This window comes from Bufo bufo, chromosome 3 (genome assembly GCF_905171765.1).
Source record: "Bufo bufo chromosome 3, aBufBuf1.1, whole genome shotgun sequence".
Lineage (NCBI taxonomy): Eukaryota > Metazoa > Chordata > Amphibia > Anura > Bufonidae > Bufo > Bufo bufo.
In genome coordinates, this window is record NC_053391.1 from 679,770,819 (window position 1) to 679,794,912 (window position 24,094).

Below are 24,094 nucleotides of genomic sequence, written 5' to 3' on the forward strand. Positions count from 1 at the left end.
TTTTTTTTTTTTGTGGGTTTTTTAGGCCTTACAAGAAGAAATTAAAATCTACGGGACCAAAATCAAACTCAACTACCTGAGCACGCGGAACGCAGGTTACAAGTCCGTCCTGAGGATCAGCCTGACGCACTCCACCATCCCTTTCAACCTGATGAAAGTCCACCTCATGGTCGCCGTCGAGGGCCGTCTCTTCCGAAAATGGTTCGCGGCCGCCCCGGACCTCTCCTACTTTTTCATCTGGGACAAGACGGACGTGTACAGTCAGAAGGTCTACGGGTTGTCCGAGGCTTTTGGTAAGTTGCTGGCAGAGATGATTAAAACCTAGTTCTGTGTTGGCGTGTACTCCGTTCACATCCAGAGCTGCATTCGAAATTCGGTTCAAGCGCAGGCTCGTCAAATCTAGCCAAGCGGCATCAGGGCAGACGTTTACCCAGGTGATATGATACAGTGTAACACGATGGGGATTATATGACGGTGTGCAGGATTTCATGGAACGGGAGAGGTTAAAATGACCAAACCCGCAAGGGGGGGGCACGCCAAACATAGTTCTAAATGCAGCTCTGGATGTGATTGGAGCATAGAGGTTACGGATCCACAAGGATAAGGTGTCCTCCCTGGAAATTTCTGCGCTTTTATGATTCCTATGGGGGGGAAAAAAAGTTGCCAGCGTCCTTGTCACCACTGCAAAAGCATCCGGCAACTGCTTCTTGTCAATGAATGGAAACATTCCTGTTTACGACCCAGCCTGATGTTATTCCTCTAAAGCAGGCATGCTCAACCTGCGGCCCTCCAGCTGTTGCAAAACTACAACTCCCAGCATGCCCGAACAGCCTACAGCTATCAGCCTACAGCAGGGCATTGTGGGAGTTGTAGTTTTACAACAGCTGGAGGGCCGCAGGTTGAGCATGCCTGCTCTAAAGGATACGGCTACACGGTGACATGTCGTGTGACGGCAAGACGGAGAAAAGTCGTGACTTGTCTGCCTCCTGCTGTCGTGCGACTATTTTCGAGCTGTGAGGTCGCAGGCGGGGTTCCGTGTCGCGTGACGTGGAACACAAAATCCGTCTAGTGTCGCACTGCCGCACCATTGACAAACATTACATGAAAAGTCGCCGCGTAGCCGAGAGCTACGACGCTGGTGCTGCCCACGTTCCTGGGTATGGGGGCTACTTTTGTAACAAGCAAAGGTCACCATCAGTTGTGGAAGCAGACCTAGGCCAGGATGCGGGCACCAATCCTTTTTTTTTTTTGCTTGCTGTCAGTGAATAGTAACATTTAAAGCCTTATAAACCATTATGATCCTATGCTTCTGACTCAGTGTGTCAGAGCTCGCTCTTGTGACTGCGGCTGCGCCATCAGGACAAATTTCCTGACGCTGGGTGCAAATACGAGAGCGGATTGCTCACAGTGATGCACTGAAAAATCTCTCAAATCTAGTACCTTTACTTGCTGCCAGTGAATGGAAATATTCTTAATTCAACTGTCTTTATTCTTCACATTCAGAAGCTAATAACCCACCCCGATCATATCGTTCTGCATGGTGCGTTAGTGTATCAGCGCTCCATCCGCGCAGCTGTGCAAGTTGGACAGGGCACTAAGCGTAACTATAACTACCGCTGATGATACACTGTGACAACCCCGCAGCTGTGTGGAGTGTGCACGTTCAGGCCACTATGGGGTTTTCAGCTACTGATTGTAAACAGAAATGTCCCTTTTCACTGACCGCAAGCAGAGATCTCATAAATAGTGATCAAAAAGCAATTTTAATGCTCTTTAATATCTGATCTATGAATATATCTGTCAGTTATTGCAGGTTATTTCTGGATATAATCACCGGAGTATTATTACGCTCTCCCCCGGTGGTAGGCTATTACTACCGCTTGCTCAGCTCTGTGTCTTTCCCTCCCAGTGTCTGTAGGATACGAGTATGAATCCTGCCCCGACCTCATTCTATGGGAGAAGCGGACCGCCATATTACAGGGTTATGAAATCGCGGCGTCCAAGCTGGGGGGATGGTCTCTGGACAAACATCACGCGCTCAATATACAAACCGGTGAGTGAGGAGACGAGGAGCGGGTTTTCTATTCATCTGTTGGGAAGGTATTACGCTAAGGCTACATTCACACTGTCAGGTTTTCATCGACCATTCTGCGTCCATGTGTGCATCCGTTTCTCATGACTGTTAAAAATGGCTTCCCAAACCCTGCAGTGCCCTCAATACACCCCCCACAGTGCCCCCAGTACCTATAATGCCCCCCTGGAGTGCCCCCTGTATAGAAAATGCCCCCATTAATGTTTTCCTAGTATAGAAAAGTCACCTAATAGTGGCCCCTGTATATATAATACTCCCTACAGTACCACTTGTATATAAAATACCCCCAACAGTGCCCCCTGTATTTATAGTGCCCCCCAATAGTGTTCTCCTAGTATAAAAAAGGCCCCCAATAGTAGCCCCTGTATATGATATGCTCCCTACAGTACCACTTGTATATAAAATACCCCCAACAGTGCCCCCTGTATATATAATGCCCCCCAATAGTGTTCTCCTAGTATAAAAAAGGCCCCCAATAGTAGCCCCTGTATATGATATGCTCCCTACAGTACCACTTGTATATAAAATACCCCCAATAATATTCTCCTAGTATAAAAAAGGTCCCCAATAGTAGCCCCTGTATATGATATGCTCCCTACAGTACCTCTTGTATATAAAATACCCCCAACAGTGCCCCCTGTATATATAGTGCCCCCCAATAGTGTTCTCCTAGTATAAAAAGGCCCCCAATAGTGGCCCCTGTATATGATATGCTCCCTACAGTACCACTTGTATATAAAATACCCCCAACAGTGCCCCCTGTATATATAATGCCCCCCAATAGTGTTCTCCCAGTATAAAAAAGGCCCGCAATAGTGGCCCCTGTATATGATATGCTCCCTACAGTACCACTTGTATATAAAATACCCCCAACAGTGCCCCCTGTATATATAGTGCCCCCCAATAGTGTTCTCCTAGTATAAAAAGGCCCCCAATAGTGGCCCCTGTATATGATATGCTCCCTACAGTACCACTTGTATATAAAATACCCCCAACAGTGCCCCCTGTATATATAATGCCCCCCAATAGTGTTCTCCTAGTATAAAAAGGCCCCCAATAGTGGCCCCTGTATATGATATGCTCCCTACAGTACCACTTGTATATAAAATACCCCCAACAGTGCCCCCTGTATATATAGTGCCCCCCAATAGTGTTATCCTAGTATAAAAAAAGGCCCCCAATAGTAGCCCCTTTATGATATGCTCCCTACAGTACCACTTGTATATAAAATGCCCCCCAATAATATTCTCCTAGCATAAAAAAGGCACCCAATAGTGGCCCCTGTATATGATATGCTCCCTACAGTACCACTTGTACACTGTGTACAGAATTATTAGGCAAATGAGTATTTTGACCACATCATCCTCTTTATGCATGTTGTCTTACTCCAAGCTGTATAGGCTCGAAAGCCTACTACCAATTAAGCATATTAGGTGATGTGCATCTCTGTAATGAGAAGGGGTGTGGTCTAATGACATCAACACCCTATATTAGGTGTGCATAATTATTAGGCAACTTCCTTTCCTTTGGCAAAATGGGTCAAAAGAAGGACTTGACAGGCTCAGAAAAGTCAAAAATAGTGAGATATCTTGCAGAGGGATGCAGCACTCTTAAAATTGCAAAGCTTCTGAAGCGTGATCATCGAACAATCAAGCGTTTCATTCAAAATAGTCAACAGGGTCGCAAGAAGCGTGTGGAAAAACCAAGGCGCAAAATAACTGCCCATGAACTGAGAAAAGTCAAGCGTGCAGCTGCCAAGATGCCACTTGCCACCAGTTTGGCCATATTTCAGAGCTGCAACATCACTGGAGTGCCCAAAAGCACAAGGTGTGCAATACTCAGAGACATGGCCAAGGTAAGAAAGGCTGAAAGACGACCACCACTGAACAAGACACACAAGCTGAAACGTCAAGACTGGGCCAAGAAATATCTCAAGACTGGTTTTTCTAAGGTTTTATGGACTGATGAAATGAGAGTGAGTCTTGATGGGCCAGATGGATGGGCCCGTGGCTGGATTGGTAAAGGGCAGAGAGCTCCAGTCCGACTCAGACGCCAGCAAGGTGGAGGTGGAGTACTGGTTTGGGCTGGTATCATCAAAGATGAGCTTGTGGGGCCTTTTCGGGTTGAGGATGGAGTCAAGCTCAACTCCCAGTCCTACTGCCAGTTTCTGGAAGACACCTTCTTCAAGCAGTGGTACAGGAAGAAGTCTGCATCCTTCAAGAAAAACATGATTTTCATGCAGGACAATGCTCCATCACACTCGTCCAAGTACTCCACAGCGTGGCTGGCAAGAAAGGGTATAAAAGAAGAAAATCTAATGACATGGCCTCCTTGTTCACCTGATCTGAACCCCATTGAGATCCTGTGGTCCATCATCAAATGTGAGATTTACAAGGAGGGAAAACAGTACACCTCTCTGAACAGTGTCTGGGAGGCTGTGGTTGCTGCTGCACGCAATGTTGATGGTGAACAGATCAAAACACTGACAGAATCCATGGATGGCAGGCTTTTGAGTGTCCTTGCAAAGAAAGGTGGCTATATTGGTCACTGATTTGTTTTTGTTTTGTTTTTGAATGTCAGAAATGTATATTTGTGAATGTTGAGATGTTATATTGGTTTCACTGGTAAAAATAAATAATTGAAATGGGTATATATTTGTTTTTTGTTAAGTTGCCTAATAATTATGCACAGTAATAGTCACCTGCACACACAGATATCCCCCTAAAATAGCTAAAACTAAAAACAAACTAAAAACTACTTCCAAAAATATTCAGCTTTGATATTAATGAGTTTTTTGGGTTCATTGAGAACATGGTTGTTGTTCAATAATAAAATGAATCCTCAAAAATACAACTTGCCTAATAATTCTGCACTCCCTGTATATAAAATACCCCCAACAGTGCCCCCTGTATATATAGTGCCCCCCAATAGTGTTCTCCTAGTATAAAAAAAGGCACCCAATAGTGGCCCCTGTATAAATAAGGACCCCTCTTCCCCATAATGCTCTCCGCAGGAGGGAAGCTGAAGAACCTGACGCTTCCAGCATTGTGATGTCATGACGGGAATGTCAGGTCCTTCCAGTTCCCTTCACTGCAGAGCAAGATTAACCCCTGAAAGGCAATTTAATCTTTTTTTAATAGCAGCTAGTCGGGTGCCCTCCTGTCTATACGGCCATGAAAAACGGGCTTCAGTGGGGTCCATCTAACCGTGATAATGGCCAAAAATAGGACATGGCCTCTTTTTTGACAGCTGCAATTCAGTGGCCGTTAAAAAAAATAAATAAAAAAAAATAAAATGTGAATAACCCCATAGACTTTGGCTCTGAAAAAAATATTAGTGAATAGATTACATTCACATAAGTAGCAAATTGAGAGAATAGAATTTAGACGTAGTGTCCCTTTAAGGCCATTCCCTCCCCCTCATTTGCATAATGCATCCGCTGGCACCAAGCTTTGACTTTCTTAAAGGGAAAGCTGCCCTTTATTTCGTATATATTTTAAATATTGTAGTAACACAGATCTATTCTTTATGGGGCCAGGAATTCTGCACAAAGGCAACGGCGAGAACCAGTTCATTTCCCAGCAGCCGGCGGTGATCGGTAGCACTATGGGCAACGGGCGCCGCCGAAGCATCTCCTGCCCCAGCTGTAACGGTTTAGCGGACGGTAACAAACTCTTGGCACCGGTCGCCCTAACTTGTGGCCCAGGCGGAAGCCTTTACGTTGGAGACTTCAACTACATCCGAAGAATCTTCCCTTCTGGCAATGTCACCAGCATCCTGGAGATGAGGTAAGTCTAGAAAATCCGCTGATGAGATTTGGCGTCCGGGGGGGGGTCACCTGTCCTATAAGTTAGAGCAGAGAGCCGCCAAGAAAGAGCAGCTACAACAATAGAGGACTCGGCTCTGCTTTTCAATGGGCGCCATGTAATACTACATTTGACCTGTAGTGGCCGCTGTAGGAAAAAAAGGCCAGCCACAAATTCCCTCAATATCCGCTGATCATCGGGATTTCATAAGGCCTCTTGCACACGACCGTATGGCTTTTTCAGTATTTTGCGGTCCGCAAAGAAACGGATCCACAAAAAATTCGCATGACGTCCGTGTGCATTCCGTTTTTTGCGAAACGGAACAGCCTGACCCTGATAGAACAGTCCTATCCTTGTCCGTAATGCGGACAATAATAGGGCAGGTTCTATCTTTGAACGGAGTACCTTCCGTTATTTTTTTTTTTGTGGATCCATTGAAATGAATTGGTTCCGTATATGGAATGCAAAAAAAGCGGAACGTAAGAGGCCTCGTGTGTAAGAGGCCTAACCCAGTTTCTATTTAAAAAGAGAGACGTTTGCTTTGAGATAAAGATGGGAGAGATGGGTACCGTTTCCAGAAAAACGTCAAAAGTAGCTATAAAAATGGGCTGATTTTGTAACTGCAGCGCAGAGCCGAGTTTGTCATCTGGTTCAGCGTAAGATCTGTGGTTTCTAATAGGGCTGAAGATTAATGTTGCATTTACATACAGCGAACGAGTAGACAATTATCAGGAAAGAAGCGTCCCTTCCCGGCAATTGCCTGCTCGTCAGTGTAAGGGGGCGAGGGATGAACGATGGTTTTGCTCGCTCATCGGGGATCGCCGGCACATTTACAAGAGCAGATTATCGGCAGTGTAAACCCGGCATGAGCCATTCTGTTCTCTCCGCTCAGCGTGCTGTAACAATGCACAAAAGAAAAATAAGTTCAGCTCTGCTACATCTGTAACGTATCGGTGCTTGTTTCTCTGACTGTCACATTAACCTCTTCCTTTTCCTACTTCTTTTACTAACACTTCCCTTTCTCTCTGCCTCTCTTGTCTTCTCTCAGAAATAAAGAATTCAGGCACAGGTAAGTGCTCCTCGCCCCCCTGTGCTCTCATATTGCCACCCTTTTGTATGTGACATTGCATCAGCTTTGCAACGCTAATTGTGCGTCCACGTGTTGTGGCCCCTTTAAGAGATCTCATTATGAATTCACTGGTCATAAGGGGGTTAAGTTTGCAGATCAGTTTTAAGGCCGCTTACACGCACAGTCCGTGTTTGATCAGTGATTATCATCAGTTGTCGTGAGCCAAAACCGGGTCAAAAACACAGCACCGGTGGCAATCGTCCCATTATACCTTATGTCTGGTGTGCGCTTCTGGCCTCGTCTCACAATCACTGATCAAACACTGACCAAACACTGAGGTATATACTTTTCATCAGTGATTGGGAGGCAAAACCAGAAGGAGAGGTTACATGAGGATAAGGTATAATGGAAAGATCTGCACCGGTTCTGGTTTTGGTTCACATTTAGGGCTCATTCACACGAACGTATTTTGTTTCCGCGTCCCTTCCAGTTTTTTTTAGGCCCTTATGCGGAACAATTCACTTCAGCGGGGCCGCAAAAAAAACGGAAATGACTCCGTGTGCATTCAGTTTCCATATGACTGTTCCGCAAAAAATGTCCTATTATTGTCCGCACAACAGAAAAGGATAGGATTGTTCTATTATGGCCAAGCTGTTCCGTGGAATGCACGCGCACGTCATCCGTATTTTTTTTTGTGGATCCGTGCTTTGCAGACCGCAACACACGTACGGTTGTGTGTATAAGCCCTTACTGATGGAAATCACGGATCAAATCACTAAAGTGTGAACTAGGCCTGATTGTGTGAAAGCTTCCATATGTAGATATAATATTTGCTCTTAGTAGGAAGTTCCACCTTAATTCTCTTAAAGGGGAACTCCATCTTTATTCTTGATTCCTCTACAACTCACTGATTCAACTCCTGTCCAGAATGGTGATAAATATGATCTACGCCTCCTCAGACTGCTCCGGGATCGCAACAGTCAGTTGTACAAAAAATATATATTATATTATATATATTATGCTGTCCGCAAAAATGCGGATCCGTTTTTTTTTGCGGATTAGATTACTTCTATGGGGCTCTTTTCTTCCATTCCAAGGCTCCACAAAACAAATGAAACGTGTCCTTAAGGCTACATTCACACGAACGTATTTTGTTTCCATGTCTGTTCCGTTTTTGGTTTTTTTTTGCGGATAGGATGCGGACCCATTCATTTCAACGGGTCCGCAAAAGATCCGGACAGCACACCATGTGCTATCCGGCTCCGTATGTCCATTCCGTAGCCACACACAAAAAAGATAGAACATGTCCTATTCTTGTCTATTTTGCTGACAAGGATAGGCATTGTTACAATGGATCCTCAAAAAAAACGGATGCCATATGGAACGTCTTCCGTTTTTTTTGTTGCCGGCCACAAAACACATGTGTTAATGTAGCCTTACTTGTCGGTGAAAATCATAACATAGAAACCTAGAACGTGGCCCCATTGAAGTCTGCAAAAATGCAGAATACAATCCGTTTTTTTGTTTTTTTTTGTGGACATGCTGAACTGTCCACAAAAAAACAGATCCGCTTTTTTGCAGACAGCATACAGCTGTCTGAGTGAGCCCTAAAGGCATTTTAACGCTTACTCAGGTTCTACCACTGACATTACGTGTAATCCCTGGAGGTTCCACCAGGGGGAGCTCTAGTGATCAGCTTCTAATCAAAAGGAAACCTCCAACCGGAAAACCCTCTTTTAAGGTGGAATAGAAATGTAGGCACATATATACTGTGAAATACTGCACACAGGTTCTCCTATGAATCAGCGCGCCCTACTAAGCAACCATTCTGGCTTTTATCTAAAAATCTTGTTTCTTTCCCGCACATAATTACCATACAAAACACGCGCCGTTTCTGCACCAGTCATTTTTCAGCGTAATGTGCCTTTAAATGGGAATCTAATGGTTTAGCTGAGACTGAACCCGGCACCGTTAATCAGTGACAAACATTGTGATCCATTCATCTTGGCTTTCTGCGTGTCGCCGTGCTCGGAGAAGATGGATAGGCCGAATGTGTCACCCGGATTCCTCCTTGCTGAAATCTTCACTTTAAGACGGGGGCTCCTTGGCTAATTGCCTGGCCCGTCTTGATGCATACTGTAAGACATGATGGATGGCGGCTCCGGTCCTCGTGTTGCCGGCAATGAGCTGAGATATTAGACCCTCTCTCGCATTGTGTCTTTCACGGTTAATTAGCTCCGGCGCAGTTTATTCAAGGAGTAATTTCTAATCTAATATTTCCTGCTCGTTAGTTCATGAGAATCCACCAATCATGATTAACGGACAGGGCGGCGCAATCCTTCTTCTCGGCTTTAATTAGTGACATTTTACTGAAAGGAATTCCCAGTCATAAACGGTCAAAAGGGGTCATCTTGCCTCCATTCAGTTGTTCAGTTTTCAAGATTTCGGCTTGCTGTTGGTGACCACAAACCTTTATTAATTATATTCAGAGGATGAAATCTCATCTTGGCCATAAAGCTGGTCTCATAACCATAGTGGAGTTCAGAGTTAGCTATCAGTGGTGAACACTCTAAATTATGGGGGCTTTAAATGCAGCCCTAGATTCCACCCCTTATTGCAGCTACTTGCCACCCATAGCTAACACAGCTACTTGCCACTGCAAGATATGGTGCAGCCCCATGCCCCTCAAGAAACAGTTCGGCCCCATGTTCTCCAAGAAACTGCTCAGCCCCATGACCTCAAAAAAACAGCTTAGCGCCATGCCCTCTAAGAAAATGCTCAGCCCCATGTTCTCCAAGAAAATGCTCAGCCCCATGATCTCCAAGAAATTGCTCAGCCCCATGATCTCCAAAAAAATTGCTCATCGCCATGTTCTGCAAGAAACTGCTTAGTCCCATGTTCTTCAAGAAACTGCTTAGCCCCATGCCGTCAAAAAATCTGCTTAGCCCCATGCCCTCTAAGAAACTACTCAGCCCCATGTTCTCCAAGAAACTGCTTAGCCCCATGTTCTCCAAGAAACTGCTTAGCCCCATGTTCTCCAAGAAACTGCTTAGCCCCCATGTTCTCCAAGAAACTGCTCAGCCCCATGTTTTCCAAGAAACTGCTCAGCCCCATGTTCTCCAAGAAACTGCTCAGCCCCATGTTTTCTAACAAACTGCTGCACTTTCAAACAGCTGATCAGTGGGGATGTCAGAAGTCAGACCCCCACCAATCTGATATTGGTGACCTACCCTGAGGATAGGTGATAAGTATTATGCCACTGCACTACCTGTTTAATAAAATGTTGGTTTATATGAGCAATAAATTAGGGCAGTGTTCTGCCATATGAATGCAAACCACCCCAAATTTACCTTCTCCCTGTTACCTAGTCTATAGCCTCTTCTTACCTTCCTCTCTATAGAGAGACTGTAGGCAGGCTAATCGGGGTTAATTCCGATGCACAGGGCACAGAGCAGTATCAATTTGTCCCCTAATGGAGCACAATATGCGTTTCAAATGGGTGAAATAAATGAGCCGGAGCATGGGATTTACTCGCCTTCTCTAGATATTTCCAAGTCTGCAGAACAAGAACCATATCCTAAACATTCAGGACGAGCTAAACATCTGTCCTAATATAAGGCTAATAAAAAGATTATGGTGTATGGCTCTAACACTTATTATCCCATTCGTATACTCTTGTCCATAAGGGCAGTATTATAGTAGTTATATTCTTGTATATAGGAGACAGTATTATAGTAATTGTATTCTTGTACATAGAAGCAGTATTATAGTAGTTATATTCTTGTACATAGCAGGCAGTATTATAGTAGTTATATTCTTGTACATAGAAGCAGTATTATAGTAGTTATATTCTTGTACATAGGAGCAGTATTATAGTAGTTATATTCTTGTACATAGGAGCAGTATTATAGTAGTAATATTCTTGTACATAGGAGCAGTATTATAGTAGTAATATTCTTGTACATAGGAGGCAGTATTATAGTAGTTATATTCTTGTACATAGGAGCAGTATTATAGTAGTTATATTCTTGTACATAGGAGGCAGTATTATAGTAGTTATATTCCTGTACATAGGAGCAGTATTATAGTAGTTATATTCTTGTATATAGGAGCAGTATTATAGTAGTTATATTCTTGTACATAGGAGCAGTATTATAGTAGTTATTCTTGTACATATGAGCAGTATTATAGTAGTTATATTCTTGTACATAGGAGGCAGTATTATAGTAGTTATATTCTTGTACATAGGAGCAGTATTATAGTAGTTATATTCTTGTACATAGGAGCAGTATTATAGTAGTTATATTCTTGTACATAGGAGCAGTATTATAGTAGTTATATTCTTGTACATAGGAGCAGTATTATAGTAGTTATATTCTTGTACACAGGAGCAGTATTATAGTAGTTATATTCTTGTACATAGGAGCAGTATTATAGTAGTTATAGTCTTGTACATAGGAGGCAGTATTATAGTAGTTATATTCTTGTACATAGGAGCAGTATTATAGTAGTTATATTCTTGTACATAGGAGCAGTATTATAGTAGTTATATTCTTGTACATAGGAGCAGTATTATAGTAGTTATATTCTTGTACATAGGAGGCAGTATTATAGTAGTTATATTATTGTACATAGGAGCAGTATTATAGTAGTTATATTCTTGTACATAGGAGCAGTATTATAGTAGTTATATTCTTGTACATAGGAGGCAGTATTATAGTAGTTATATGTACATAGGAGCAGTATTATAGTAGTTACATTTCTTGTACATAGGAGCAGTATGAGAATATGATTGATTGCAAATATCAATTATTTAATACTTTGATTCTCCTTAGTAACTGAGAAGTTACAATATTTTAACCATGTGTAAAATAAAATAAAGAGGCGGCAGCACCACATTAGCAGTGTCAGTGAGTCAAAATAAAAGTGGTAGAAGCTAGAATGCGCTTACCATAAGGGGTTGTGGGGAGTCACAACCACTGTAGAGAGCCTTGCTGGTAATTTTTCAGACCGATCAGCAAACTATTAGCCAGGCTGCAGCCGCAGTTTTTCTGTAGTGCCTCACTTGCAGCAATCTTCAGAATAATGGGTATCCAATTGTAGAACTGCTTGTCCGGCGCTGCTTGGTACAATTCAAACTGGCATCAAGGATGAGGGTGGAAAAAGCTTTATTCAAGTGCTGTCTAGTAAAAACCCAATATTGTCCTGATGAAAAGAGTTTTTCCTACCCTTGAAACGGGTTGACAGCACTTGAATAAAGCTTTTCCCACCCTCATCCTTGATGCCAGTTTGAATTGTACCAAGCAGCGCCGGACAAGCAGTTCTACAATTGTTTTCCACTTTTTGAATATTTTAACCATAAGAATAAAAGCTATGTGTCTTAGTGGTTAAAAGCCCCTCTGGGACAGGAAAGTTTATGGGTTCAACCTTTGCAAATGAGAGGTCTTCAGATCAAACATGTTGGTGTGTTCAGGAATATAAGCATTCTTGTGGGATACATCATGCAGGATTTAGATGCTTGGTCTGTGGACCGCTTCCCAACGTACCACTGAATGTGTTGCCACATGTCCGCCTACAATAATTGAATTATGTTTTTTATTTTTTTATTTTACCCTTCTATTGTCTTCTTCACTGTGTTGTTGATGGATAATCACAGTTGGCATTTTGCCCTCTTAACAACATAGCTTGACCTTGTGTCTTCCTTGATGTTCCGGAGATCTAATACGACCATCTTCCTTTATTTCCTTCAATTAATTCCAGCCACAGCCCAGCTCATAAATATTACTTGGCTACAGACCCAGTCACCGGCGCCATCCTTCTTTCCGATACCAACAGCCGACGGGTCTACAAGATAAAGTCAACAACAGTTGTGACGGACGTTGTGAAGAATTCAGAAGTGGTGGCAGGAACTGGAGACCAGTGTCTACCTTTCGATGACACGCGTTGTGGAGATGGTGGGAAAGCCATAGAAGCTTCTCTTAACAACCCTAGAGGTAAAAGCAAATGATAACATAAAAAGGAAAGAGTTCAACATAGCCGTCAAGATGGCAAACTAGATTGTGGCTTCATGTTCATGTGCTAGAAGTAGGCAGGATATGGGGAGATGATTGCCCCTTGTAAAATTCATGTTTGTCTTATGTCTTGGCCGTTACCTCTCAACCGGGTAAAAAAAAGTTTTTGTTTACATTAAATTCTCTATTACGGTGAATTCCTTCGCGTTTTCCACCATTCAAGTCTACAGTTGTTTCTATGATTTTTGTTGTAATAAGACATCTCATTTTGTGCCCAACCATGTTTGTCAATGCAAAAGGCCACCAGTCTGCAGATCCCTAAACCAACATCTGGATGATAGATAATGGGTATTAGAGATGATTTTTGGGTATTTGGAGATGATGGTCCAACAAGACTAATAGGTTAATATTGATTGCATCAAGTTGTTACTCAGGTATTTCATTGAGAAGAACTTAAGGAGATGGGACCTAGTTGATGAGCTGATTGGTAACGGAGCATGTGGTCTATGGATGAAGTTGGATCTTCATGTTCTTATGGAAATCTGAAATTGTCTCTCCCATTGATAAATGGGGTTGTTGCAACTTCTATTCTTGAATACCATGGGAGGAAAGATGATGGCCATACCCCAACCCTAGATGATGTATTTCTCAGTTATTTATTTTATCATTTCGGTGTTGGAGAGCATATGGTGGAGTCTTTGTGCCCTCTCAACAGTGGGGAATGTTACAAATACTGGAATAACATTGAACTAAAGACCATATTTGCACCTTCTTAGTTGTTAGAAGGACCATTTAAGGGGTTTGAACATAGCTAGTCCACTTAGCTCCACCCCATTTGGCTTAGACCAAAATGATCATGACACGTTCCTGCCACCCAGAAACCCTTAAAGGTGCTGTCCAGTAATTTTATATTCCTGAGGATAGGTCCATCAGGATCTGATTGGCGGAATCCTTTCACCATGCCTCTCCACCATCAGCGGTTCTGGAGTAGTTCCAGCGCCAGAAACAGGTGCCTTGCCTATTGAGTAGTGGATGGAGTTGGTTACTGTAGTGCTGCTTTCGTTGCAGTGAATACCACAGTAACTTGCTCCATCCAGTGCACAAAAGATGGAGCTCTGTAGTTCTGGCACCAGGGCTGCTCCCGATCAGCTGATCTGTGGGGCTGTGGGGTGTTGGACCCCCGTCGATCAGATATTGATGGCCTTGAAGGATATGGACAGCACTATACCTGTCCATAGGTATGTGTCTGGGATTGTAGATTCTCTCCATCAAAGCAAGTGGTGCTGAATGTGAAAAACCACACACAACCTGTGAACAGGGCGTGGCACTGTTTTTTTAAAGAGCTGCCGTATATTTCCTGTTTAGACCTTCGCCTTGTCCGTTAAATTAGGTGCATCCTCCGGCAGGGCAGGGGATATCAATACTGCGCAGCAGAAAGCGCCAGTCTTGATATATCTCCCTTAAAATACTAAATGGGCAAAGGCCAAGTGGTCCGATATTTGCCTTCCACCCCGCCTGAAGATGGACCCTCGCTTCAATTTACAGAATTTTCCAAAAATGCTATTGTTCATATGTCATAAGATATGTGACCTGAGCCAGGGGGATATATTTCACAAGTTTTAGACGCTTTCCTCCCAAAATGCTTGGAGGGCCCGGATTAACATACAAAAAAAAAAAAAAAAGATGTACTTAACGCACCATAAACCGAAAAAAAGGAAGAAAAAAAACTCCCGACAAAGCTGCCTTCAATCAGTCCCAAACCACAAGTGAGTCTTAAATCAAGCCATATGAAACCCTCAGCTGCATTTTCATAATTTAATTGTAATCCTTGTCCATGGCGAAATGTCTCCACCATATGTAGAATTACACGTTCGAATTTTTATTTCCAAAGGGAATGGTTTTAGGAAAAGTTATCGTCGTCGCAGGTGAACCGTGAAGCAGACCCGGAGCCCAAAGTTCTGTGGATTAAGGAACTTGATATCAACCAACCCTGTTCTGTGTCACTCCTCATCCAGTGCAGGGCAATAATAGACCGCTGGTCCCTTGTAAATTTATAATCTAATTATCACATTATTTAAAAGGGCCCGGACTGAAGGCGTATGAGTCTCCTAATGCGCTCTAAAGCTGTCAGCGGTAAAGAGACTCGGGGAGGGTTTTGTACTTTTTTTTTATGGCCGGAATCGGTAAGATCCTTTTCCAGCCATTTAACATCTGCTTTGTAGGATCGCAAATTAGGACGACGGATTGCAGGATATTTCCTCGTAGAGTGCCATATACAGACCTAATGACTGGTGCTGTGTCCATAAAAGATGCACAAGACATCCCCGTTGACTTCCAGGCTGGTCGTAGACTTATAGTCTACTCAAGACTATGGAGAAGTCTACGCAACACTGTGGACATCCTGGTAGATATCTTTAAGGAGATTGGTCTATGTTGTTAACATGAGACCCTAATGGTGATGTGCCGTGTTTCTATCGGCCTATATCAGAGCCTTCCATACAGTGGGAAATCTTCCGATGTATATGTCTGACTGAAGTCTCCACCATGATGTGAATAGAACCTGAGTTGCTGAAGACCATCCTTGGCTTCCTAGGTGATAGAGGGGTTGAAGTTCACTCTTAGGGCTCTTTCATACGAGCGGATGCCGTGCGTGGAATCCGCTGTGTGAAAGACAGCCAAGCCCCACTCCAGACAGCAGAGATACGGAACATTAACATGACTGATAATGCTCCGTGCATCTCTGTGACCTTTTTGCTACAAAATCACGATGACAACTTTATCTCACTTTGATTTTATAGTAAAAAGATCACAGAGATGCACGGAGCATTATCAGTCATGTTAATGCTCCGTGTCTCTGCTGCCCGGAACGGGGCTTGGCTCTCTTTCACGCAGCGGATTCCACGCACGGCATCCGCTCGTGTGAAAGAGCCCTTAGGCTCTGTTGCTTGGGTTCGGATTAAAGGGAATGTAGCGCCCATATTACTTTTTACTAAGCAAGACCAGATAGTAAGACACGTTATTTTTTCTCGAATCTGTTTTTAATTTCTGACTGTAGATTTTTTTATTTTATTTTCTGTACATATTTTCATCTTGCCTGAGCTGCTGGTTACAGCATTTATAGAGATGCACTACAGAAGCCATATGGACCATAGATAGAATAGAAAAGAGATGTTCATTGATTTGTATGGGAGAGTGTTGTGTGCATGCTTTGTGACCTTTGCAGAGGTCAATTTGCAGAGAGGGAGAGGAGTTGAGCACCTATTGTTAATGGCGGATAATATAGATATATATATACAGTACAGACCAAAAGTTTGGACACATCTTCTCTTTCAAAGAGTTTTCTTTATTTTCATGACTATGAAAATTGTAGATGAAGGCATCAAAACTATGAATTAACACATGTGGAATTATATACATGTGAAACAACTGAAAATATGTCATATTCTAGGTTCTTCAAAGTAGCCACCTTTTGCTTTGATTACTGCTTTGCACACTCTTGGCATTCTCTTGATGAACTTCAAGAGGTAGTCCTCTGAAATGGTTTTCACTTCACAGGTGTGCCCTGTCAGGTTTAATAAGTGGAATTTCTTGCCTTATAAATGGGGTTGGGACCATCAGTGGCGTTGAGGAGAAGTCAGGTGGATACACAGCTGATAGTCCTACTGAATAGACTGTTAGAATTGGTATTATGGCAAGAAAAAAGCAGCTAAGTAAAGAAAAACGAGTGGCCATCATTACTTTAAGAAATTAAGGTCAGTCAGTCAGTCATGTCAGGAGAGTGATGGGGTGCTGCGCCAGATGACCCTGGCCTCCACAGTCACAGGACCTGAACCCAATCGAGATGGTTTGGGTAAGCTGGACCGCAAAGTGAAGGCAAAAGGGCCAACAAGTGCTAAGCATCTCTGGGAACTCCTTCAAGACTGTTGGAAGACCATTTCAGGGGACTACCTCTTGAAGCTCATCAAGAGAATGCCAAGAGTGTGCAAAGCAGTAATCAAAGCAAAAGGTAGCTACTTTGAAGAACCTAGAATATGACATATTTTCAGTTGTTGACACTTGTTTGTTATGTATATAATACCAACATGTGTTAATTCATAGTTTTGATGCCTTCATAGTCATGAAAATAAAGAAAACTCTTTGAAGGAGAGAGGTGTGTCCAAACTTTTGGTCTGTACTGTATATATATATATATATATATATATATATATACACACTCTGTATATATAGGTTGTAACCAATCATTGTGATCCTGTCTGTAATGATGAGATGAACTTCTAAGAAGTGAATCTCTATACAGCAGGATGGGTCATCCGGCTGTGAGGCTCAGTGGCCAGTGTTAGAACTTCAGGATTTTAGGTATCTGCCCAGAGTCCTCCGAACACTGCATATTTTTGCCACATATATCGGTTTTTCACATCAGCACTTTCCTTCCCCTTGGAATCGCTGCATCCTGGCAGGATGTTTACATGTGAAACGTCCTGTTTTCACCAACTTCCTGCTGGGTTTTCCAACCAATCCCAGCATGCTTTGCTCTGTATTGTTTCACCGGGCTTGATCTGCCTAACTAACATGGAGAGCGGAGATGTAGGGGTCATGACTGCTGCAGAAAGAACAGCATGGCAGGCAGATGATGCTGAGAATAGGAGAAAGAAAGTGCTGACATGAAAAATAGGTATGTGGGGCAAAAATATTCAATGTTTTAGGAAGATTAAAATAAAATAACCTTCATTATGAAACTGCAGAACCCCTTTTAAGGCTTTTTTTTTTTTTTTTTTTAGGTTTTGTCTTAACGTACAAAATTGGATTAACATAATAGGTCATTTTCTGATGGCACATTCCCTTTAAGACCACTAATGCACAGTACTATAAATGGTTACTAATAGTTGCGAGGAGACCCTGGTGTAGGTCACTCTACGTTCTCCATTCCTTTTGAGTTAAATCCTTTTGTTTTGCTGTTTGTGAGAGATAAATGTTTTTTTTACATTAATCTTTGTTAGTAACATATCTTGGAACGGCTTGGAACGTGAAGGAATTATTTATCAAGTGATAGCTGGTGATGCACATAAAAAAACACCCACCACATGGGAGCTCCTGCTGCTTCCAAGCGCGCTGCCGAAATGTGTCGGGAGGATTATCGGAGGTTTGCGGAGGGCATATGACAACATGTAGGCCTCATCTCTTCACACCGTCATCTCGGTGTTTAATTAGAATCTCAGCTCTGCACGCCGGGTGGGGTAATCACTAGCACTTGAAGTTACATCTTCGTGTTGGACTGAATCTCATGCTCGGCGTTGATGAGAGCTTCGTACACACGCTGTCATCTTCTTTCAGCAAGCTTTTAAAGGGACATGAGCGAAGTCAGGATTGTGCGGTAGAGCATGACTAAAAGGCTGCAAGTAAAAATCAAGAATACAAGATCTCAATATCGAGCAGATGTCTTATTTGTATCATCACTGGAAGTTATTACGAGGAACTGGTCACATGTAGAGGGCTATGGTGACCCTATTGTAGTCGTATCCTATGGTTTTGTACAGTGTTCATGTCCGTGGGTCAAATATGATTTCCATTGAGATGCGATATCTATTGACCATCTTATATTAATTACCATTGACTTCCATATAACCATCCATATGATTTCATAAGACTTTCATTCACATGTATAAACCTCCTCTCCTGTATCATTTCCTTTGACTCCCTTTATTGTTACATATCATTTCCATTGACCACCATGTATGATTTCCGTTGACTTCCATTGAGCATCACTTATTATTCCATTGACTATTACATATGTTTCCATTGACTTGCATTGACCAATACCCTATGACTTCTGTTGACTTCCATGGACCATCACGAGTATGATTTCCAGGACATTTCATTCTGCCTGTATAAGTGTCATTGTCTTCAATTGACCATCACTTTCGATTCCATGACTTCCCAAGATATATTTCCTTTACCTGTCCCTGGTGATAGGCTATCATTTTGGCAGTAACACTAGATGGCATCATCTTGTCCCTTAGCTTACAACTAGACTCTTCAAGCGTGTAGGGTGCTCCATCCTATTCGTGTCATACTACTTACACATGTAACATGATAGACAATGCTTATTCACCAGTTGTATCTGATGATCCTTGTTCCATGGGTTATGGATGTTGGTGTCAACTGCAGCTTTTGCTAAATGCTTTGGAATTTGGTGAGTCTTCCAAATGCCGTCAGGGAGAAGACCTAAATGATAGACCTAGATAGCTACTTAGTGCATGACATGCAATGCTCAGCCTACCAACATACAGTACTGTAGACCCACTTAGGCCCCAACCAACGATACTTTGAAGACTTTACATTGGCAAATCAGGGTGCTGAACTGTTCCCATCACATCCAGCACCCAACAGATATGGTCCTTTAGGCACAAGTTCAAGGCTTCTGTAGACCAGTAGTCATTTTCTATACATTTGGGATGCATTTCGCATTAGAACTCAATGGTATCTTCACACTGTAGAAAAATACACAAAATTAATGTTGATCTTCTTTTCCAGGCATCACTGTGGACAAATACGGCCTCATCTACTTTGTTGATGGCACCATGATACGACGCATCGATCAAAACGGCATCATCTCCACCCTTCTTGGCTCCAACGACTTAACCTCGGCCTGGCCCTTGAGCTGTGACTCCATTATGGATATTTCACAGGTACCAGTATGCCCTTCTGTAGTATGCCCTTCTGGTAGGGGCACTATCACGAGCTGAATCCGATTAACTGGCATGGGCTGTGTGACGCTCCCTTGCCCAAAATTTACAACAGCCGGGGATGTAAGAGGATTTTAGTTGTATCAGTTTGCAAATAAGTCGCAGTTGGAGACACGCTGTGCTTTAACAGAGTTGAGGATGGAAAGACGTCGGCGGCGTCCTTATAATACAGATAAACCTGCCCGGTGAAGGATGTAGATTAAGGAAAGCATTTTATATCTTTTGCAGAGAAAGTCAACTTTTTTATTTTTCTTAATATCCAGCGGGGCGTGCTTTTCACACTCGACACCAATGTCTGTGAATGCCAAGCCTGATTTCTGAAGTCATTCCTTCTAAAGATGTATTAAGACTTGACACCAACCTTGTCTCCCCCCAAATTACCACCCTTGGAGACTTAGACAACCTCCTTGATTTGATGGCAGTTACTGTTAAGGGGGTTGTCTAAATGTTTAATACTGGTGACCTATACTCAGGATAGGTCATCAGTATGTGATCGGTGGGGGTCTGACTACCGGCACCCGTGCTGTTTGAAGAAGCTGTGACACTTTGGTGAGCGCCGCGGCCTCTTCCCAGGCCAGTGACCTCACATTTATCGATTACGTGGCCTAGGCGCAGCTCAATTACATTCAAATGAATGGGGCTGAGCTGTGACACCAAGCATGGCCACTGGTTGAGTGTGTACTTTTTAAGCTGTAAAGGAGGCCACGACGCTCACAAGAGCACTGCAGCCTCTTCAAAGAGCTGATCGACCTCTATGCTGGTAGTCGGGCCCCCACCGATCACATACTGATGACCTATCCTGAGGACCACCTGTTTAAGATCTCCATAGAATACTGAATCTTTATTTCTATCTTCCAATCCCACCCAGAGCTGCATTCATAATTCTGCTGCTAGCCCTCAGGCTGCAGGACTGTCCGTTGTCTGCAAACCCACCTTAATTACACCTAACACTCTACAGAAGAAGGCTTTGTCATTTTTCGTACTCTCCTGAAGCTGAGTGGATCGGGCGCACAGGGACCTGGTCCATGTGTTGCTTCTCTTCTGAAAATCCTGATTCAACCAACCTCATGTCCTGTACCAGGTTTTTCTGGCCTGGGCTATGGATGGGGCCAGGACTATTCCTTTCCTGATGCAGAGGAGGTGGACTCAGGAGTTTGCGCATGCACCAGGAGAGGAATAGTTCTGCTCCCGTCTACAGTCCAGGCGGGAAACCTGGTAAAGGACATCGTCACATGGACGGGTTCCAGAGCGGCCGATCCACGCAAATTTGGAATGGTGAGTATATTCCAAACTTACTCCTACAGGGCTCTTATGTTTCATTAAGGTGGGTTTGCTGGACCCAATGGTTCCCAATAACCCCTTTAAGGGCAGCAGGCTCTGGTTTATTGTGGTGGATATGCCACATTATAGGCAGCGAAATTCTTAATGCAGCTGGAGATGTGACTAGAGTGTGCAATAAGTCAATCAGATTACAGTCTCTACAACTGGATTTTATCACGTACTGTTTACTGACTAGTTTCTGAGCTTTTTTATGCTTTTTACCTTAGAGGCCTGTCATCCTGGGATTTTAAACCGGACTTTTACTCTAATCACATCCAAGCTGCATTCAAATTCATCTGGCACATAACTACGCTCCAAAACATACTGATAGGTTCATTGGCTTTCCATAAAATTGTGCACGTAGGTGGGATGGGGGGAGGTTTGGATTATAAACCCCATCGGGGATTGTGGGATAATGGGAGTGGTTGCGATCTGTCCAAAGTGAATACATAAAAGAAGATAAAATGTAGCACAGACTGTAATAGCGGATGTTCCTTCAAGCAGCATATCGGCCTCATTGCATATGACTTGCAAGGTTCGCCCCCAGCACTAGGGGGTTCAGAGGTGATGAAATATTTAACCCGCCTGTCGTGACAAGAAATGGGGTTTAAAAATTGAAAATTCCCTTGGCTGCTGAGAGCGACCGACTGTACTTGATGGTAACGCAAAGCTGCGGTGTGAGCGTTGCTCTGAAGATTATAGCAAGCTAGGAGGCCATACATTATTAAAGAGGAAAGCGCCACGCTGTAATGTTCTAATTACAAGAGGGTGGGTAAAGTCGGCCCACGGCCAGAAGAGTGCATAATTCAGGGCTTGGCCTGGAACTCAGACAGATGCAGACTGCCGCAGAGACGAGCTGCTTACCCAGCTGTGGCCTCAGGCATCGTGTTCCGGTGGTGTAACACAGGACACCTCTTGGTCTTTACAGCTTAAATCTAGTACTCTAGTCACATCCAAAGCTATACTCAAAATTCTGCTGTCTTCCTATTAGATTACAGGACCTCGCATGCTGCAAAATCAAGCGCGTGTTTCTGTCAGTACAGCTGGATGGCTTCTGTGTGCTGGCCAGCAGAATATGATGCAGCTTTGGTAGTGAATGGAGCATGAGATATGATGCCACATAAATCTGATGGATATACCAAGGAATTATGATTGTGGTATAATAGGTAGTGTCTAGGTATATCTTTGGATCATAACCAATTTGCTATTAAATTGTCTCACAAAAAAAAATTTGATGGCTTCATCGAACTCCCCTTTTGACCCATCTCAAGGTACCTTTGTAGTTGGCCCCACCAACCTTCAAAAATGGTGGTAGACAATTGGACAACTTCTTGGTGGGTCCAACTTGAGATACTTAAACCTTGTTTCATGATATTCTTCATCGTCTTCACTATCGTGGTCCCAGACTAGCTGAACCTTTGAGGTTCGCGAGACTGGCCCCAACTTTTTGTTACTTGGACATGTGTGGTTATTCAGTTTCTGTTTTCTTTTCTAGGTTCGTCTTGAATGGCCGACTGACTTAGCCGTGAACCCAATGGATAACTCGCTCTACGTCCTCGACAAACAATGTTGTGTTGCAAATCTCTGAGAACCAGCAGGTGCGCATCGTGGCAGGAAGACCGATGCATTGCCAGGTTCCTGGCATTGACCACTTCCTCCTCAGCAAGGTAGCCGTTCATGCCACCCTGGAGGCCGCCACAGCCTTAGCCGTATCGCATAATGGGATTTTGTACATTGCTGAAACTGACGACAAGAAGATCAACAGGATCCGGCAGGTCACCACCAATGGTGAGATCTCCTTGGTTGCTGGAGCTCCAAGCGGTTGTGATTGTAAGAATGATGCCAGCTGTGAATGCTTCTCAGGAGATGATGGCTATGCCAAAGATGCAAAGTTGAACTCGCCGTCGTCTCTCGCCGTGTGTGCCGATGGGGACTTGTATGTGGCCGATCTCGGAAATATACGGATACGTTTCATCCGTACCAATAAACCCTTCCTCAACAGTCAGAACATGTATGAAGTGTCCTCTCCCATTGACCAGGAGTTGTACTTATTCGACACAACTGGCCGACACCTCTACACTCAGAGCCTGACCACTGGAGATTATCTCTACAACTTTACCTACACTGGGGATGGAGATCTTACCCTCATCACAGATAACAATGGGAATACCCTCAACATAAGGCGGGATTCCACCGGCATGCCACTCTGGTTGGTGGTACCTGATGGACAAGTCTTCTGGTTGACCATTGGCACCAACAGTGCTCTTAAGAGTGTGTCTGAACAGGGGAATGAGCTGGCCATGATGACGTACCATGGGAATTCTGGTCTTCTAGCCACCAAAAGCAATGAGAACGGCTGGACAACATTCTACGAGTAAGTATGAACCCAACTAACCTCAGTGTTGATCTATTTCCACCTCAGATTGCTAAACTTCCCTAAGTCCTCTTCTGTCCTTGGTCTGTACTTTGGTCCCTTAGTCATCTGTTAATTGGCCATTACATCTCCCATAGGGGTTGCTACCCCATTGTCTCATTGACTCTTGTAGGGCATCTGTCAGCAGGATCAACCCTATTAAACAAGCCATAATGCCTGGTAGGGCTGACCCTTCTGGATAAAAACATACCTATCTTCCCTCCATCCGTAGCTGTGTTTTGTTTAGTTTTTTAAATATGCAAATTAGGACTTAAATGCACTACAGGGCTCGTCTTAGCCTCAGGTTGCTTCCTTGGCTCCTTCACTCAACTCCACTAGACACTCCTTTCTCCAAGTGGATGCCAGGATCTATCAATCAAGTGGAGAGGGAGTGTACGGAGTGTACGAAAGTACACTTAGTGGCTAAGGCCCACCCATTGGTGCACTTATCCCTAATTTGCTTATTTTAAAAACCCTTATTCCCTCTTAAATGCAACCTCAGATCAAGGGACAAAAGGTATGTTTTTGATTAGCAGGGTCAGCCCTACCAGGCATGGCTGATTTAATAGGGTTGATACTACTGACCAATGCCCTTTAAATGAAAAATCTCCATAGCTTTGTAAGAAATGTCCAAGCATGG

General features: G+C 43.4%; 1 protein-coding gene across 1 annotated transcript in view; it reads left to right on the plus strand.

Annotated features, from left to right (window-relative positions):
• Positions 1 to 24,094, plus strand: part of TENM4 (teneurin transmembrane protein 4) — a gene marked incomplete at its 5' end in the record, with an annotated part of 222,150 nt that overhangs the window by 183,527 nt on the left and 14,529 nt on the right. Inside the window, 7 exon segments of the mRNA XM_040426403.1 lie at positions 26 to 293; positions 1,910 to 2,053; positions 5,631 to 5,880; positions 12,728 to 12,960; positions 19,510 to 19,664; positions 22,537 to 22,602; positions 22,604 to 23,415. Of these exon segments, the coding sequence (XP_040282337.1) occupies positions 26 to 293; positions 1,910 to 2,053; positions 5,631 to 5,880; positions 12,728 to 12,960; positions 19,510 to 19,664; positions 22,537 to 22,602; positions 22,604 to 23,415 (1,928 nt within the window).